Genomic DNA, 20,592 nt, shown 5'->3' on the forward strand with positions numbered 1-20,592 from the left:
AACTTCAAGTCTTCAATATCATTTGTCAACGAGATCTCCACCAAAATGTTTGAAATCGAGATCCCTATCATGCCTTCAAATGAAGAAAATTTCCCATGCCAGTGCATCAAAAATAAAATCACCAAGGTCACATAGCTTATCGATCTCTTCCTCATTGTTGGATGCATCAAATCTTGGTGTTTCTTCATTTCGCTTCCTTCAACATGATTAGCGTCAGATACAAAACTTTGATAGGTGTTTAGATTTTCAATGCAACTTAGAATTTCTATGTCATGATTATCATATGTCTTCATCATTCTTTCATAATGAATCTTCAAGAAATGAAGTGGACATGGCAGCCATAGGCAAGTCATTGAAACACACTATCTCTTAATTAATAAAATAATCAAAAGTAGCAACCTCCTTTCGATGCCAAAATCTCTCATTCTATGACTTTGGATCACCTTGCAAGGTTTGTGTAAATATCTTTATTGATGGGGTTAGTGTTAAGCAAATTTGGTGAAAGAATTCAGGTGTAACTTGACTATATTTTTATAATCATGAAACCGTGGATAGTGTTTATTCCATTTAGCACTAACAGGGATTTGGATACCCTTGAATACCTAACAATATAACCCTACAACCAACTTTTCCACAAAGATAGAATCACTGACACCAAACTTCTTCACAACAATAGGGGTTCTTTTCTAAATGAGTCAATAAGTGAGGCATTTAAATTCCTTGCATATATTGTTGCTTTCCCTTAATAAAATACATGCAGCAATAAATTAATTTTCATAGATACAAGATTTCATTCTCCTTGACATTGTCAAATGAACCATGTTTATAAAATAACTTCAACCTCTTTAAACAATGTTGTAGCATATCAACTATTTCCAGGGAACTAGAATTCATCCCCAACAACAATGTCACTTATTCGCTTTGAACTCTGCACTTGAGGCAAGTCCCTCGTAGCAATCAAAGCAAGTTCGATGCCATGATAAAAAATATTCACATTTCCACCTTGGCATTTAGCTCTCCCACTTCATAGCCAATGCATTTCCAATAGTAGGGCCTATCCCAAAAGGTTGTTCCTGCTTTGCAAGTTAAGTTTAGATAGGGTATAACATACCAAAAAAATTAGTTTTATTATAGAGTGAGAATACTATTAATTATTTGCCACTAGTGTCTATCCACTAGGAAATCTGGTCAACAACTTATATACAAGGACCTAACTTCATATCAGTGAAGAAAACATCTGTGTCATGGTTTCATGTTTTACATGAATATCAAATGATCAAATATCTCAATCCTTCATACAAACATGGAAAGAATGAATCTAGACGAGTTTTAAAAACAAAAACAAAAACTACATAGTCTTACACCATTCATTGAGCCACATTAATAAGTCACATGAGAACCTCATTAACAATTGATGTTAACATGTGAGCGATATCTTACTGCAAATGAGAAAAAGGCAACCAAATGATCTAAAAAGGGATAACCTGGGGGTTAAAAAACCCTCAAGAAGGTGGAATACTTATATGCATAACAGCAAGGTGTCCAATTATATGTCCATCATTTTTTTCCTCGTAATATTGCCCTCATGTTAAAATGAGAACAATTCCTATATTTTTATATTAGTTTTTTTCAGATATATCATTATTCACAACTCGCCCTCATGATTAATTTGAGAACTGAAAACATGCTTAAAGTAAATTACATTAACTACTGAGCCCTCGACCTTGAACTCCTAGAGACTTTGAAAGGCTCCATATGTACACCATATACAATATAAAATGCACTCATATACCTTTATGCACTCAATCTTATTCATATATTGTCCTTCAAGACTTATCTCTTTCTAATGCATATCTTCCTTGTTTAAACCACTTACATGTATAAAATGACTACACTTTGCTATACTTTTATACCTTTATTCACTCATATATATATATATATAGGAGTTGTCTTTGGTGCAACTTTTTGGACTTTCCGGTGTCGGAATCCCGCGGAAAATTTTGAGTTGAACTCTTAATTTGTGTTATTTAAACTGGTTTTTTTATTGTATATGGATTCAACACCCTGAAAACCCCTAGGGCACTTTGATTGTGCAAGAGTTACCCATCAAGCTTGTGAATTCAATAAATTACTGCCAGATTTTACAGAAATTAAATCAGAAAAACTCACTAAAAACAACTCGTATATATATATATATATATATATATATATATAAATATAAATAATTATAATTTAAGCATTCGTGAATGTATAAAATAAGGGTTCCATAATAGAGCAATATGTTAAAATTGGAAATTTCTCTCACAATAGTGACCTTTAATTCTACACTAATAAAATTAACAAAATTTGTTAATTTTTCAACAAAATTCCATAAATATGATAACCCAGCAAATAAACTTTGATTATATTGAAAAATAAATGTATTTAAAACTAAATTTATTATCTTGGTAAATAAATTGAATTAAATTCTCGTGTTAAAGAAAATATATTTATTTAAATATCATAACTTAAACCTAATATATAATTATAAAGAAAATATATTTATTTAAATATCATAACTTAAACCTAATATATAATTATAAATTATAACTTTATCTCAAGTTTCTACCCTATAAATTATAAACCTAATAGTTTTAAAATTTAATTATGTATTTTCTTTCTTAAACTTAATAGCAAATTTTAACATATTTTTTGGAAAGACATTTTTTTGAACCAAGCGACTGAACTGATAATTACAACTAATTAAAATTTATTTAAGCACTAAGTGTTTAAAGTTATCCATGACTGGCAAAAGAAACACAAAAAAACACATCCGTTGAGTACAATTATTATTTAACTAAATTCGAAAAAAAAGAACTGTTGTGTTGTATATTTATTTTATAGTCCAATATAAGACATTTCAAGTTTATCACATATGATGACAAAAATTGATTTAGATAAATATTTTTAAACATTAAATTTAATCAAAACTATCATTCACTAAATAATTTTTAGTTATATTTTCTCTCATATTTCCCCACCGTCATGTGGATGGGGTGGGGATTCTCAAAATAATTTTTCATTCCCAAATTATTTTTAGATTCTTTTGAGAAGTTGTCTTTATAGAAGTCTGAAGTTATATTTGTTCCTAATCCCCTTTATTTCAACACCGTAATACCTCCTACAAAGCATCACTTAAAACAAACATTTGGATGAACATATTTTATATTTGCTCAACCATGCTCTAAAATGCAGACCTGCCAGGATTTTTTTTAATATTTGCCAACCATGTTCTAAAAAGCAGTCCTGCCAGGAATTTTTTAAAATTTACCCAACTATACACTAAAATGCAGCCCATATATTTTTTAATGTGCTTTGGTCATTCCCAAGCCACCTCCAATTCGATAGTAGCTAACAACCAAATATTAAAGGAGTTGATTTTTTCGTAAGTTCCTTTCTACCCTATATCTTCACTTAAATTTTTTAAGTCAGCTGGGTAATTAAGCATTATGCATTAAAAAAATAAGGAATATGGCGCATGTTGTCAGTGTTAAAGGGGCCACTTTGAGTCAACCAACAAATTGTATTTGAAAATTTATCTAAACAACTCAATATACAATATACCAATATACTGTTTCAATCTTCCCCGAGTGTGGACACTGAAACCTGATAGAATTAGCCAGATAACACTGGTTTTCATTTAGGTATAAGCCAGGTTTAGTATCATAATCAACACATTCTCATATGGGCATCTAACACAGCTATTTCTATTAGTTTCTTCTCATTTATGGCCACAGTGCCCTTCTCTTATGTTTTGATAATCAATAGATCCTTACCAATTCACAATTATGCATGGCCACAAGTATAAATCCCAACATGATGGGAGTAATTTTGATTCCTTATTTATATGGATACATGCTTGATGAGTTCTGTAGTTGATATATTGCTTCATGACCAATTCACAATTATGCATGGCCACAAGTATAAATCCCAACATGATGGGAGTAATTTTGATTCCTTATTTATATGGATACATGCTTGATGAGTTCTGTAGTTGATATATTGCTTCATGAGTTTACAGAGCCGCCTCAAATAATAAAAGGTATGAACCTTCTAGTCTGAAAATAAGACTCAAACCAACAGTCATCCATTTTGCCAATTTAATCAAGTTCGAATATCTTATTATGGAACCAAAATGCAGTCCACAGCCATCTATTGCATGAATCGCTCAAAGGAAAGGAGTTGCATTGTTAACGATACGGAATAAGAAAATAAAACAGGGGGAACGTGCAATTAAAAACAGACCATTATTATAATACGAGGCACGAAAATTTTTGATCCAACATTGTGGTAAAAATCAACCCAAACATAACAAAACAAAGAGGTGCATGCAAGACTACTGGGCAAACTTGTGACTAAAATTACCTTTTGTAAGTAAACAGTCAGAGCTGTCTTCCCTTTCTCACTTATTTGTGCATAATTATTATTATCTCCAATTCACCAAGATTCAGCCTACGTTCAGTCCATTAAAGGTGTGCAGCATGAAGTGTTAGGCACACACAGTTATAGAAGGTAATTACATGTTTGGAATCCATGGTATTCTTGGAAAGCACGCCCAACAGGACATCTAATGAATAGCCCTGCACAGGAACCTTGGCCTCAATGATAAAGGAAAATTTACATCCCTAGGTCACTTTCTGCAGTCTGTACAGATTGGATAATTCAAAGAGAAAGCAGGAACTCATCTCAATAAAGGGCCTACATCCTTTTTGCATCTAGAACAAAAACTGAAGACAAGAATTACAAGATTAAAGATCTTTTAACGCCTTAATATGCATAAATTTGTCCATCTACAAGTCATTTAAAAAAAATCCCTACAAAAGCAAATAAACAATTCTTAATATTTACTGTGAGTGACTATTAAGAAGTAGTTCTGCTGCAGCATGGATGTCATTTCTTGCTTGTGCGAGTGCTCGTATAGCTGAACTCCTATCAAAACCCATAGAAACTAGAGTCAAAATAGCTGCCTCTGATTCAGCCATCGTAGGTGCAACCCAGTTACCCTGCTCATATTTCCAAGCAAACATAATAGTTAGCCTTTTTGCTATATCCTACTCTGAATGGAAAATTTTCAGCTTGAAGCTTTCATTTGTTTTTCAAATTATAGTATCAGTTCCTATCGAATGCAATTATTAGGAAGTACACATATCTAAAAGAGAGTGAAAGAGAAAATAACAAGCTGTATACAGTGTACACAACAGCGCTATCTTACCATGCAGATACAATCAAAACCTTGACAAGCCCACTTCCCAAATAAAAATCCCTTCCTAGAAAAGTTCTTGTCGGAAAATAATTTCTGAAACTAAGTCCACACTGATTTTATATAAAGGCAAGTTCCCACTAATACACTTCACCTATAAAAGCAACTGCCATCACTCTAAGCTTCTGGTCGGGCAATTGCCAATAGTCCTAAATTAGTTTTAGATTATTAAAGTACCCTAGGAAACAAGTGGTTTACATATAAATATACAGAAAAGTCTAAACAGAGGACTAGATAGAGAATATGCAAGTTTGGCCCTTTACATGTTTTAGTTTGTAAGACCTCAACTAGGACTACTAAAAGCCATCAAAACAATGATAGTATCTAGACCCCAACTAGCCATAAAAACAATGATAGTATCTAAACCTTCAGTGGCTCATGGCATGTGGAATTTCAAACGAAATCTACATTTAGCTCTATGCCAGATGTGAGCATGCCACTGTTATTTCGGGGTATGCCAGTATATTAGCCCCACACTCTTGGGTTGTAGGAAACTCGCAACAATGCTAGAAATAATAATAATAATTGAAAAAAATAGACGTTCTTTCAATTGTACAAGTCAAAGTTCAAACAATTAGGCATTCATTTCTCCACCATAACTTAAATGATTCTGCAGAAAACTGACCTGAAATTGTTGACCCAACGGAGCATCTATTGTCTCTCTTGTGACAGTTCTTCTTGAGGAAACGGTAGATGACCCTCCAGAGACTAACGGAGAAAAAAGCCACGAAGCAGTAGATGCTACCGATTTAGGAAGCTGTACAAGTTAGAAAGATGATTATCACTACATTTTCTACGGCCATTTTTAATCTATGTTCCTAGAAGTGCATGTAAATGGAAACTGCAAACTATATATTAAAACATGGTAAACTTATTTTCAGATTATAACATTACTGGCTACTTCAGGCACATTGGCAGTGTATTAAATCTATTTCCAAATGAAACAAAATTTCTTACACAATTTTCCATGGTTTGTTATTTCCTACAAACCTTCTCATAACCTGAAGACGCTTCTAAACAATAGAAGGTAGTCCATGCAAGGGCATGGAAGAACAATGAAAACATATCTTCTTTTGTATGCAAAAAGCTATATGACCTTAAGGTCTATCTATAACTTAAGTTGTACAATTTGATGCTTGTTAAAGGTGTTTTAACAATGAAACATTATTTTATTCATTTCAAAGAATTCCATACTATCCTTGCAAACGAAGAGACAGAAGGAAGACCTTTAATTTTTGAATTCTAAAAATGTTCATTCGATATAATAAGCCAGCAAGTACTCCACAAAACCCTGGTATAAAGGATCTCTTCCATGATGAAAGGAGAAGCTGCAAAACAAAGCCTCAGATAATTAGTACCCCATAAGAAAATGCAACTAAATCATCTGAATCATTTCTGAAATGGAAGTCACATATACTTAGAAATAACGGGAACATCATACTTGAAGTCCAGCAAGGTAGACAAATGACTTATCAGAGAACCGGACACTAAAAATTTGAAACCGCGTTGAAACTGGTATGTCAAGAAAGAAGGGAACAAAGAGAGAAACTATTATGCCATAAGGTCCAGGAGCCAGTCCACCTGATATATAATCTGCAGAGCCACATGCAAAAAAGGGAAGATCAGAACCATATATGGGTGTTTGTTATATTTGCAGCATGCACTTACAAGCAACAAGTATGCACAATCTACACATGCACACAGTGTCAAACACAGTGTGCCACGATACAAAAACAGAATTTTCAGACTAACATGAGTTAAGCCCAAGTGTCATACTCCTCAAATTGTACAAATAATCAACAACAGAAAACACGTATATGATAATGCATATCCTGTATATATTAAAAATAAACCTATTATGTATGTACATATATATGGGTCTACCTTTCTTACAGACTCACACATAACTTTGCCGGCATTGAGTTTTTTGTGTATAAATAAATTAATATAAGTGTTCTTATAACAGAAACTCTCACAGTGTTTCAAGTGTTATTTAAATATGTTCCAGCATTTCCGGATAACTCACATGAGACATTTGGATTGTCAATGTTTCGAGCCAGCAAGTGTGGCTCATCATGACATAGATATGAAATCTGATCATGCATTGAGAAATGAACAGGTGAGAGATGCAGAGACATTAGGTTAGATGAACATTATGAGGTCAAAATTAAAACATTTAAAAGAAATAATGACCAACTGAAAAATGTCAATATATATATATATATATATATATGAATCCACCAGAGACATTCCAGTAATAGGAGAGCTATTTATGATCGTGATAGATTCAATCCACTCTTTCATTGTGGTCGTCCAATCATCTGGATCTTTCACATTAATTGTTTGGGTTTCATTGCCAAATTGATCATTAACTTGCAATTAATCATTTGCACTACCCATAGGGGTAGTCTCAATTAGTAATTTATTTTGTATCCAGTCATTAGATTCACTTGTCTATATATCTAACTCGTGGAACACATTTGATTCCTGTAGATCCCATCAATCGTCTCCACTTTTTTGAAGAGAACCAATTCTTTCTTCAATTTTCAGTTGGTTATTATTTTCATTAATTATTTTAAACGTTTTAATCTTGACCTCATAATGTTCATCTAACCTAATGTCTCTCCATCTCTCACCTATTTATCTCTCAATGCATGATCAGATTTCTTATCTATGTCCTGATGATAAGCCACACTTTGCTGGCTCAAAACGTCGACAATCAAAATGTCTCATGTGTGTAATCCGGAAATGCTTGAACATAATTACTCTTCTCACAAAAGCCTCTGATCTGAGAAGGTGTTATTTAAATGTTAAATGAAAATATCAATGTTTAAGTTTTCATAGCAGTGGCTGCAAACTTATGAGTCAGTTCTTATTAAATAAAGCAATGACAATTTCTACTTTTCATGGCAATCATCACCGTTCCTTGCCATGTTATGCGTGCTGTTTATGAATAGTTACTTTGTTGAGATAAAAATATACCGTTATTTAATATTTATATTTCTAAAGAACTTTGCTACAATCTTAAAAATTGATTTTCATGTTTCATGGCTTCTCCACAGCTCTATAAGAACAACCAGAAGATAGAATTGCTTACAAGTTACTATCTATAGATTCTGTAGGGTTAATGAGCTTGTAAACAAAACATAACAATTTGCAACCATTTCCATACAGGAAATGTTTCTGGTACATAAACAATATGGAGGGACTAGGAAATCTTTAGGAAATATTTCCCAGACTTTTCTTGCATGGAAACTTCTGGGAAACATTTACTATGCTTCTTGGAATTTAATTTATTTTCCTGTGTGGAAACGATGTTTCCTTACATTTTTTTAACGTAGGTGGGCTGCATGACTTGTAGCCTGGAAAAAAGGTTTAAATTAAACATTAACCGACAGATTTCTACATGTGAAACCACACCCCTTCATATCTATTTGTAACTTTTGCCCTCCATATCAATATAAAATTGGTTCAAGCCTTCTGATTGTGTCTGTTTGTTAAGAAACCCCTTTTTGTAACTTTTTCCCTCCATGTCAACATAAAATTAATTCAAATCTTCTGATGGTTATTGTTTGTTAATAAATCTTTTTTTGTAGCTTTTGCCCCTCATATCGATATAAAATTGATTCAAGTCTTGTTGATTGTTTGATAAGAAATCAATGAACAAAAACACACGAGTTTGCCATTTAAAAAAAAAAATAACGGGACTGTCCCAAACCCCACTAAAGGGAGGAATGAAGTTTAACAACTGGGTTTGTTCAACTTCAATTTTCCTGAATCTACTCAGTAATGAATTATATGCATCTATGCTTTATGTGTGTAAGTTTTTAATGTCCTTTGAGATCCATCTGGTCAATAACAACTCTTAAACTCAAAAACTACAAATCAATTTGATTAGAAATTAATGGCAACTTAGTCAGAGATATGATCAGGATTTTTGGGGTTTTAGGATCTCAGTTCAGTTATTAAACAGCTTAGTTATGAAATCTCCCAGTTCATATTCCCAATGAATAACTTAGAGAGAATTATAATCTAAAATGTTTATATATTTATATCAATGAGTTCATAGGCCTCCCAGTATGGGAAGAAGGCTTTTTGTATTCTATAATGTGCACTATACAGATTGTACATGTTCCTCCAGGCTATAACCGGCGAGAAGGAAGGAAGGAACAGCGAAGTCTTTTAGCCTTGTTTTGGACTGTTTTTGGGTAAAATAACCTCCACACGTGTGAAGTAAAGGGACTATTTCCAGTGCAGAAAAAGCCGAAGTTATTGCAGACCTCTAAGACAACCAAATTCAGGAAGAAGTCAACCCTAAGGGTAGCTGAGTTGAAGGAAGAAAGTCTCCTTCTAGAGCGAGGAAGATAAAGGGTCAAAGTTGGTCAAACACATGTGCTAGGGTTTCTAAAATAGAGACAAGGAGTGCAATGTTGAACCAAGGACCAAAAATCTGAAGTATAGCCAAAGTACAAAGAAGACAAGCAGTTGGATCAAGTGTTGACTTGGGCACGAAAGAGAAGCAATGAAAAGGGAACTTGTGTCTTGGTCTTGGAGTGGCAAATAGGTCAAGGGTCTTGGTCTTGGTATTCGTCAATTGGAATCTCTATAAGAAGAAGAATTTGTTCGGGTTTTCCTCTCAAGTAGGAGAGGTTTTGGCCCTGGCTTATAGCCTATATTTTGTGTCTCTTGTCTCTTTATGGTTCATGCATTGGTAGTTGTTTGATGAAGAATAATACTATACTAACATAAGTAAAAGAAGATCCTAATCTAAGAAGTAAAAAGCATTCACAAGCAATTACTAATAGAAGAGAAATCACTTAACCTTGATGCCCTAGATTTCTCAACAAAAGGAAGATGCTCAATTATGATATAACATTTAAAGGACAATTAACGTGAGCACATGAAAATGAAATTAACAAGTACAAAAATATACAATATTTGCAAGTAAATGATAAGCTCACAATCCAAATTGTACAATAACCAATGCAAGATGGAAAATGTTATGTGAGTGCGTAAAATCAAGTGGTCTTCGTAAATTTTATTATATGTCTAATCTATGGTTTGACTTCCCCTCAACTCCTTCAACTTGGTAAAGAATGAGGTGGTTGCAATAAGACTAGGATGAGGAGGTTAAGGCCTCATTAACGATACACCCTAGGACTTAAAAACAACCCGTGTGTCTTCGTTCCTACAAGGGACTCGACCACAAGAGAACTGTCAAGTCACATGTTTTAACCTTTGCTCCAAGCTCAAATTCAGGGAATTGAATGATAGTTAGCGAAGGTCATATCAACCAAGCTTATGCTTGGAGGCTAATTTTAGAGAGATCTAAAGTGCAAATTAGATGCTAAATTATCACAAGTGCTCCAGGTGAGATTTGATAATTAAAACCAAAATGCTTCAAAAGTGGAATATCTTAAGATTTATCAATAACAAAGGTCATTCCACTTATATGATCAAATTAATTGATTAGTAAAGAGTGTGTTTAGAATGCTATACAACCAATGAAGCAAATGACAATTAGATCAAGAAGCTAAAAACTACTTCAATGAAAATGCCAATTAGATCAAGTGAATGATGAGTGATTAAAACTACTTGCACAATGAAAACAAGAGACTAGATCTAGAAATTAAATGATGCAATTAACAAGAAAATGATCTAAGCTACCAATGCAAAAATGAACAAGATAGTGATTTAGATCTAATGACTAAGCTAGCAAAAGAAAATGAAATGAGTTAGTGACTAGCTATCCAAGAGGTTCTCCTACCAAATGAGGAGGTGGGATACCAAGGGGAGAAAACCCCAAGCTCCCTCAAAGAAAATTCTCTTTTATTATTATTACAAATTGAAACCCTCTTAGAGAGAAGAGAGGGCTTAGATCTAGAGGAGGGTTTACAAAAAATGAGCTTCAATGAGCTAATACCCTTCCTCAAAGAACCAAGAAAAATAAGAAAATTATTTACAAATTTATGGTGAAATTTACAAATGAGAAAATTCCTCCAAAGGAATTTGATAATCCTCCAAAAAATAATTGACTTTCTCTTCAAGATAATTAAGCTTAAGCTTTGACGTCCAAGAGAAGAGGAATTTTCGCACAAGAGAAAAAGAGAAACCTCTCCTATGCTTGCAGCCAAGAGAAAAGGCTTCAAAAAATTGAGGATGGCTTCCTCAAAACCCTAGTCGTATAGGATTTGCACAGGAAAATGGAGAGAGGAGAGGGTGATGACTTGATCAACAAACAAGTGTAGGTTTTGAGCTCCAAAAATATATTTGTCACTTTGAATCTTCAAGCATACACCTGCAAGGAAAAATTTCCAATGCCAAACCCTTGATCCTCCTTCAGATCTGCGCAAAAATAGAGAGGAGATCCAAATATATACAAGAGGAAAATGATTTATGTACAAAGGGGTTAGAATATATACAAAAATTTACAGATCTCCTAGCCCAAAGAGTGTGAGGACACCTTCGCTCTTGGGTAGCAAAAATAAGCTCTAAAATAGCTAGATCTGACAAATAAAGTGCATAAATAAATAGATCTGGAGATTTAATGATAATATGCTCAAGTTATGGCAAGGAAACTCCCTTTAAAATAAATCGTTTGATAAGCCTTTGAGAGAGATCGATGTGGGTTCTTCCACTTCTATCCCTTGAGAGTTGGTTGGTTCAACCAAAAACTTCCCCAAATGCTCAAGATCTAACTCAACAAGTATAGATCTCTACACACTTGAAATAAATTTGTTAGATCCACAAGGAGATAAATAGCACAATGAAAAAGAAGACTAGGGGTTCAACCAAAAACCCACTAGCGCTTCTAGATCTAGAGTGTTTCTCTAAACTCAAATATTAATGCAAGATACCTTACAAATAATAAATCCACAAATTGGAAAGTGAACTAACAAAATTTGATTAACACCAGTAGAGCATTAAGAACAAGAAATCAAAAAAATATTACCCTAGATTTAGAAGAATAACACCACAAAGCTTTTTCCCCGAAAGTCTTTCTTTTTATTAGCTCAAAATAATTCCAGTACAAATTTTGCAGAGCTTCCTTTAACCAAAATCTCGATTTACAATTCCTCAAGTGAGGTGTGAGAGCCTCAATTTATAGAAAAATATGAGAGGAAATCCCCTCTAAGTGAAAATGTCTAGATCCAACAGGAAAATGGCTAGATCCATGTCCATCAAATCGTGTCCCTTGGTGCCCCTGCACAGATCTCCATGAGAGAGAGACATTTGCCTTGGAGGAGTTGGGTGGAACAAAAATTGATTGTTGGAGTGGTTTTGGACCATTCAAAAAATTTTCCCATCTTTTTCCTCGAAGATCTCTCATTCAATTCAACCATCATGGACCATCTTCTTTAAAAATTCAATTTGTTGGGACATGGGCTTCTTTTCTGGACCATCGGAATTTTCCTTGGGCCATCTTTTCTTGGTAAATGGAATTCCCATCATTTTTTGACTTGACTTTAATATTTGGGAATTTCCATCTCATTTTTTATCATTTTCACTTGGAGAGAAATTTTTATTTTCTTCCCATTTTTATTTTCCAGCTAATTGTTTGTCATTATTTGCCAGAAATTAGAAACAATGGGTTTTGTCGGGTAGAAGTACTCATACCCCTTACAACTTCTATAAACAACACTTATTACATTTTACATCAAATAATTATTAAAAATCCCCACCAGTGGGAAAAATTTAATAATTAAAAATTAACACTTAGACTCCACCAAATTTTGCAAAACTTTAGAGATGATCTAGTATCATAATACACTTAGTTACACGGGAACCGCTCCCAGTATGTAGGGAACACCAGTCGTTCCTGAGTTCTCGGGAGCTTTGGAACGGGAGCGAAACTTACCTTTTTCTTGCGGAACGGCAATGGGAGGGAGGGGAAGTTTCGGCACGTGGAAGGAACGTGGCTGTCGTGTTTTCAGCGTTTCAGCTTTGGGAACCGTTATATGTATGTGACATTTCGACACAGCTACTCGCTTCTGTCTCTGGTCGTGTTTTACAGGACTGGAAGTTTTCCAGGTTACAGTGCATGGTGTAATTCGGCAGCGTCAAAAGCAAAAGTTTGCTTCTTAGAAATTTATTATACAAGTACTTGACAGCACTCACATGTTCATGTTCGTGCAACCTAATGTGGTTGTGGTTGAGCAGATCATCCATCAGATCAATAACCTACGAGAAGCCAGCATAAGTTGTTCTCTGGAAGTGGTGATTTTTTTTATAGTAGTAAATTAACCTACGAGAAGCCAGCATATAGTAGTAAATTAATTTTTTATTATTAAAATTATTTTATATTTAATATAAAGTTTAAAATTTTTGTTTGTTAATCTTTCTTCTAAGAAATACTGTATGATATATATTAAATGTTCAGAAGTATATTATATAATTTAATATAACGAAGATTTGTAATGTATCTCTTTCATGATTAAAAAGTGTTTATTAAATAAAAAAACAATGTTTACCATAATTAAAAAACAAAAATAAGTATATATATTTGATTAGTTTTAATCAAAAGTATTATAAAACATGTTTCATTGAATCCAGAATGTTATTTTAAACTAATTTTGATTATTGAATGAATATTATTAATATCTTTAATATTATTATATTAAAAAATGCTTAAAAAATATAAGAATTTTAAATTATATAGTTAAAAAAAATATTTTGTATTTTTATATTTTTATATTCTTTATTATATAATATTGCCGCTCCCGATCAGCCGTTTCCTGTAAATTTTGGAGAAACTTCTAGCCGTTTTGGACATCCGTACCCAAGCTCCCAACGTTCCCCGTTCCAGAAACTCATGCAACATAACACACATTAATTCTAGACACTAGGACTCACCTAAGACTACCATCAAGCCGCACTCTAGCTTTGGGGAATATCAGGAGAAAAACTCAATTGATTATAAGTGTTCAAAAACAGAAACAATGGGCTGAGGAAAAAGTCTCCCTAGAGTGAACTCACTCGCTAGTAAAGTCCTAAGCTACCTAGGGCTTTTACATGACTCATTATCATCATACTAGAATCATTTTTACATAATCCCAGCATGGTTGCAGAATCTGGGATACAAAACTGATGAAGCAGATGAATTTCTGGAAATCCGGAATTCTGGCATTCTGACATGATCTGATGTTGATGGAATGCTCTAAAATGTACTTTGGGCATGGAGTCTTTGACATATCTTCAAGTGCAACTTGAGTGGTTAACAGGGTGAAATGGAAAAAAAATGATCCCTAAAGATTATGATGGTTGGGAACTCAAAAAATCCATCAATTTGCAAAGGTTTTGGGGCACAAAAAGTGGTTGGACATTGATCACTAGTGAGAGCCTATGAAGTCAACTGATTGTTCAAAAACATGTGTCCCATTATAGCATTGAAGAATGAATAAGGAAACCAGTGAAGTCAGTTCATAATGTATCCATAATCTGGAAAGTAGTGGTATTAGCTTTCCTTATGGTTGGGAGATGACTTGTCCAGAAGGTTGGAAATGGAAACAGGTTTCAACTTGGGATTGACCCATGGAATGGTTGTGGTAATTCTTTTAGGCTCGACTGAAAGTTAGTCAATTCATTACAAGAAAGTGTTTTATCACGTTTCTTTTCACCATGTCTATAAGGAACAAAATGAGTTGGCTAATGGACTCTCACAAGATGGCTTATCTTTGGGTGCAGGATATCAGCTTATCGAGAAAGATGGTCATATATCTAAATATGATCATGAATCACTCCTTTGAGGGGTTATTGTTAAGATGAACCTTGATCAAGGTTGATGTCATAGAAAGGTTAAATGGTTGCAGGATTTTTAATGGACAGTTTGATATTGTGTTATCCTTGTACAGTGCTCTTTTGTGAGCATAGTTTAATGTTTAGAACTGCCTGTAGTTAATGTTGAGGCTCAAAGGGAAACTAAGTAAACCTATATAGTGTTTACATATTGCTTTTTGGTGAATGTTGAGAGTCTGTACTATATATGGGGATATGAGAAATATAAGAATTTTTGATATATCAACCAATGTAGGCTTTTTGATGAAGGGTTGGATAGACATTCCTTTCGATGAGGATTGTAATTTTTTTTAATTAGTGATATTATGAATTTTTTTTCAAGGAAAAAAGCGAGGGCAATGCACTTGAAATAAGCTAGTAAACCCACATAAACCTTTATATTTGTGATGGAGTCGCAGTCTAAGTATCATAATCCAAGACCCTCTAAAGTTGGGTACTAGGTTCTCTATTTTTGGAATTTCAACAAGACGATGTCAAATCAATGATGTATCGCAACACTGGAGTAGCCTTGTGAGAAAAAGAGTGAGGCATCTATTCCAGTCTACAATTAGGACACTATACCAAGGCTCCATAATATGGTATCAAGAAGAGGTGGATGCAATTGGCCAAGGTTCAAACCAACATAGTGGTGTTGAGTCTTTAATCAATGCCCTACTATCCTAGGCTACAACTCATTTATCCCAAATTTCTTGCATCAATTACCTTAGCTCTTTTGTCCAATAAATTGATAAAACTCTAATCTTAACAACGAGTGAGGCTCAAATAGATAGAATGCTTTGATAATCGTGTTTTGCAAGGAACTTTTTCAACAAGTTGTCACAAGAACGAACTTGCAAAATCAACTAGGATAATTTCAAAAAACATTTCATATAAAATCTTCATATGCTTACATAAATTGACTAGGGAAAATTTTTGGCTGTCATTTCCTCGCAACATGTTGAGATGAACTAATGGTGCAAAGAAACTCGTCTTGCTTTGGCAAAATGATGCCCAAACAAAAAATCTATATAAGAATGTGTAGGCATTGTATAGGCTACATGAAAAGCATATGGTGAATGCTATAACGCTGGAAAAAGAAAATTCCTAGAAAACATAAACAAAATATTATATTGGAGTCAATTGGGTTTATCTTGGGCAGTTGGGAGGAACAATTGTTATCCTCCCCACCCAAGTTCAATTCCCAAGTGACATGATAAGCTCATATAGAGTATATTGTTATAATGGCTTCAAGCTTTGTTGTTGAATGGCCTTGAGCCCTGAAGAATATCTTACCCTTGCCTATGGGCTGGAGGGTAGGGTGCTTTGTTACATGGAAATAAATATTAAAATAAATAAATAAATAAAAAGAACTTCTATTGAGAATAAATCTGTAGATGAAATCCATCAAGTAGGTCATTTCAAAAAGAGAAAAGCAAATATAGAAGAAAAATAGAGAATGTTTAGAGAACAATGGCACTACAATGAAAAGGGATTGAAAAGCATCAAAGAGGATATGTGTTGGTTGACATGAATGTCTAGAGAACAACGCCCCAATCCTAAAGAATCCATAATCTAAATAAAGCAAGATCGTAAAGATGACGAATCACCAAATTTTGGAGTTAATCAAGTGTACATTTCACGATAAAGGGCTTAACTAGTCTTTCAAAGAAAACATTGTGAAGACAGTTGTGTACTTCATGAATCTAATTAAAACAAAGGTAATTTGATTTCTTACACGTGGGGAGGCATGGCATTGCCAAAAAGTTCATGTAGAATATTTATGCATTTTAGTATCATTGATTGTGTGTGTGTAATATATTATTAAAATTTGATTAGTTTATGTATTTTTTATTCAATCGATTTTTACACAAGTTTTCAGCCAATTCTAGTTTCAATTAGTCATCTTGGGAATTTCAGTTTCTATCATCTTTTGGTATTGACTACTTTGCTTCACATTCTTTAGTTTCCCTCTAGTTGCAACCCAATAGCCCCGGTTCACTCAAGTCATGAAGCAAGTAGCAATACTTGTTGCATAGCTATGATTTTGCCTTGTGCCAATAAGGTAGACAAGTATGGTCGTCCACTTCGTGTACAATGTTTCATCAATGGGTTGCAAATAAATAATGGTTGACAACTTCATATATGCTTTTAAGAGAGTCAAAGAATAGATAAAAATAAGATCATTTTATTAATGTCCAACGAATGAGCAAAAAGTAGGCCAATGAGACTCAAAAGTATAATCTAGTGAGAAAAGCAACCATATAAAACTTCTCCAAAAAATTCCCTAATACTTGGATCATCAAACAATAATATTATCTTGTTCTGGCCACACCTCAAGAATAAACAATAATGTAGCAATCCAATATTTATTTTTTTGAAAGTGTTATGTAATTCACTCTACACCTCTTCAGTCAAACTATCAACGCTACTTGCTAAGGCCAACCCATATACATACACAAGAAGAAAGAGAATGTCATCATTTGTAAACTTCACCTATAGTTTTGGGTCAGAAGGTCTCCTCTTTAAGTCTTTTGATTGAAGATGTTTTCCTTGTTTAATTTACCAAGCTCCTGGGGATTGCTTTAATGCAAAAACAACCTTGATTAACTTGCAAATGCGATGTTCTTTTTCCTTTGATACAAAGTGTTGCAATTGTTGCATATATACTTATTCAAACAAATTGCCATTGAGTAATGCATAATTAACGTTGAATTGAAAATTTTCCAACCAAACTATGTTGCATTGACTTGGCTCTCAATGCAAACATTCCTTCGTGGTGAATTCCTTTTCTTGGGCATAAGCCTTTCTAACCAACCTTTATTTGTAGTTGTCAATGCTACTCTGCGCTTTGAACTATGTTTTGAATAACTACTTACAAGTCACAACAAATAGCCCACTTTCCCTTTGGCAAGTCCACTAAGTCCTAGGTATTATTATATATTCATGCATCATAATCTGCTTGTAGCCTTGTACTTGAAAGCAGTGTTATCAAACCGACCAAACTAGCCAATTAGACCAGTTATGTACCCTTTTTAATCCAAATCACAACGTTGGCCCCATATGGAATTGCCCTTTTTTCCTGAATCAACGGATATCTTACACTACCTTACAAACAATGTTTGGGCCTGTTACCCCTCTTTCAGTGGGGGTACATATGAGAAGATTCATTTTCGGCAACCCCATTGTAAGCCCAAGTAATGCAAGTCTAAGCCTAGTAAAATCTCAATGGGATGATCTTTATGTAAGAGTGCATCCTACATCCTCATAGTGGACAATAGCTCCTTGCCTTGATGGGCATCTTTATGTCCCAGGGTGGTATGTAGGCATCTTGGAGGTGAATCTATTAAAATTCATGATTTATGGGACCACTCAGCGTCTACCCCTATAAAGGTGATCACTTATTGTACTTTCCCCTCATTCTCACTTTGATCTTGCCACACCTATCTTTTCGCCAGTTGATTTTTCGTATTGAGTATGTAAAAATTCCTTGGCCTTGGCGTCTTCATCATTTCACAATTCTTCATTATGGCATTCTCACATTTTCCAACAATTTGTATTTCCCAAGGCAATTTGCAGATCCCAATGTACAAGTTGTCAAAGGGTCATTGGTTAAAGTGCTCAATTGAAGCAACAAAATTTCTTCTTCCAATACCCTTTGGAAATTTTCAAAATTGGTGATCTAGGTGGAAGATATGCTCAGTCAAAGGGGGTTGTCCTACTTTAACAACACATGTGAGTTTCCAGAGGCATTTCAAAGGTCATTCCTTGTTCAAACGAAACAAATGAGCCGTCAATTGGCATCTACAACTTTTTGCAACAAAACCCAAGTTCAAGATTTTTCATGCAAGCAAGGGCATTGGAGATGACACTTTGGGGCTACTTTTCTAGGGGGTCGACCACATGTGTGTGTATGGGAGAGCCCTCCAACTCATTCAAATGAACTTTTGGGCCAAGGAAAATGAAAAGTCAAGGAAGGACAAGTTATCAAAAGGTAAAACGCAAACTAGCAAAGAAAGAGGAGGAAAGCACCTATTTCAAAATGAATTGATGAAATGGACCAAGTAGACTACTTCACAAGGGGGACATTGGAAGTTAAGGAGTCCAATTCAAGAAAGGCAAATGTTGGATCAAATGAGGATTACTTCACCATCAAATCACCTAAAGGAGAAACATTGGAAAATGGAAGGCATTGAAGCATGGAAGGGTCTCCAAAATTATTCCAAGCATATTCAAACATATTCCAAGTAGAATGTTGACCTCTTAAGGGAAAATCAACCTCTTCTATTGCAATTAGGCCCCAATGGGATGTCCAGCCTCTTCTGAGGGTTTAGGCAATGTAATTTCAAATTTTTATTTTTGACTTAGTCTCCAAGGATTTTGTGGATGACAAGTCACCTTATTTTGTGGAGCTAAAGGAAGTTAGATGTTGAGAGCCTCATTTATAAATTTAGAGCTCTCCCTCCATAGCAAACCATATTGTGAAAATGTGAGATCATTAATGTCATAATAAGAAATTCTTTCATGCAAACAACTTCTCTTCAATTTGTTGATTGGCTTTTCTATTTTTTCTCTTCTTGGCTTTTGCAAAAAGTTATTGTGCTTCATAAGATATTTTGTTGGATTTTGTTGAACTTACACAAAGTTAGTAGATCAATCCATTGAGAGGCTACTTAGTCACTTGGAGAAAAGGGGTTAGCAACCTAGGCCTCACCCTTTTTTTGGTTGAACTAGGTCTTTTTGAAATCTAATTTTAAGAAAAACCCTTATCAGAGATTTCTTCTTAAAAGATTAAATCTCTCTAATTTCATAGTTGATCTGTTGGTTGGAAGTGTTCCAGTAAGGGAACCACTCCTGGTTGGATTTTGGCACCAGTGGTAGTCTTAGACAAGAATGAAGGTGACCAATGCAAGCAATCCAAATTCAACTTTTGTCCAAACTAATTCAATGGTTGATTTAGGGAAGGTTGTGAACACAATTTGACACAAAGAGGTAATTAGAGTGGTATAAGCTAAGTTATATCTTCACCTCATCAAAATTTTCAAAACTCAAATTTTCTTTTCAATTTCTTTGTTTATTTATATTTGAAAACAAAAGTTAGAAAATAAATAAATAATTTCACTAGCTTGTGCTTAAATTTTACGTCTTTTAGCCAATTTGCCACTTCGGTTTTTGCTACAAAGATCTATCTAATTCGCCCATGAAAGGTATAGTGGCTTGTTATGTGCAGATGAGGCTTAAAATCATCAAAACAAATTGTTGTCCAAGAGTTTGCAGGTCTATAATTGCAAGTTACAGCAACCTGTTACAAGGTAAGACAAGCCCTCTTCAATGGATTTGGCATCCAAGGTATATCTCTTCAATCCTCTTCAATTTTCTTTCTTTCAAGAGCAATCCGAATAGTATTTGAAGTAGAAAATCCATCCCAAGCTTGCTGGAATCAAAAATCTGCAAGACTAAAAATATGGGTTTTTCACCCTAGTGGGAATTTGACACCAAAAGTGAATAGTATTTTCCACATT

General features: G+C 34.1%; 1 protein-coding gene across 1 annotated transcript in view; it reads right to left on the minus strand.

Annotated features, from left to right (window-relative positions):
* Positions 1 to 4,388: 4,388 nt before the first annotated feature.
* Positions 4,389 to 20,592, minus strand: part of LOC149162392 (rhomboid-like protein 20) — a 73,467-nt gene continuing 57,263 nt past the window's right edge. The window contains exons 5-8 of the mRNA XM_089435689.1: positions 6,741 to 6,892; positions 6,526 to 6,627; positions 5,925 to 6,056; positions 4,389 to 5,042 (exon numbers count right to left, since the gene is read on the minus strand). Coding sequence (XP_089291815.1) covers positions 4,884 to 5,042; positions 5,925 to 6,056; positions 6,526 to 6,627; positions 6,741 to 6,892 — 545 coding nt within the window. The 3' untranslated portion in view covers positions 4,389 to 4,883. The remainder of the gene's footprint in view (positions 5,043 to 5,924; positions 6,057 to 6,525; positions 6,628 to 6,740; positions 6,893 to 20,592) is intronic.

This window comes from Pinus tabuliformis, chromosome 5_2 (assembly GCF_031772625.1).
Source record: "Pinus tabuliformis cultivar Carrire ecotype Pingquan chromosome 5_2, CPIR1, whole genome shotgun sequence".
NCBI classification, from domain to species: domain Eukaryota; kingdom Viridiplantae; phylum Streptophyta; class Pinopsida; order Pinales; family Pinaceae; genus Pinus; species Pinus tabuliformis.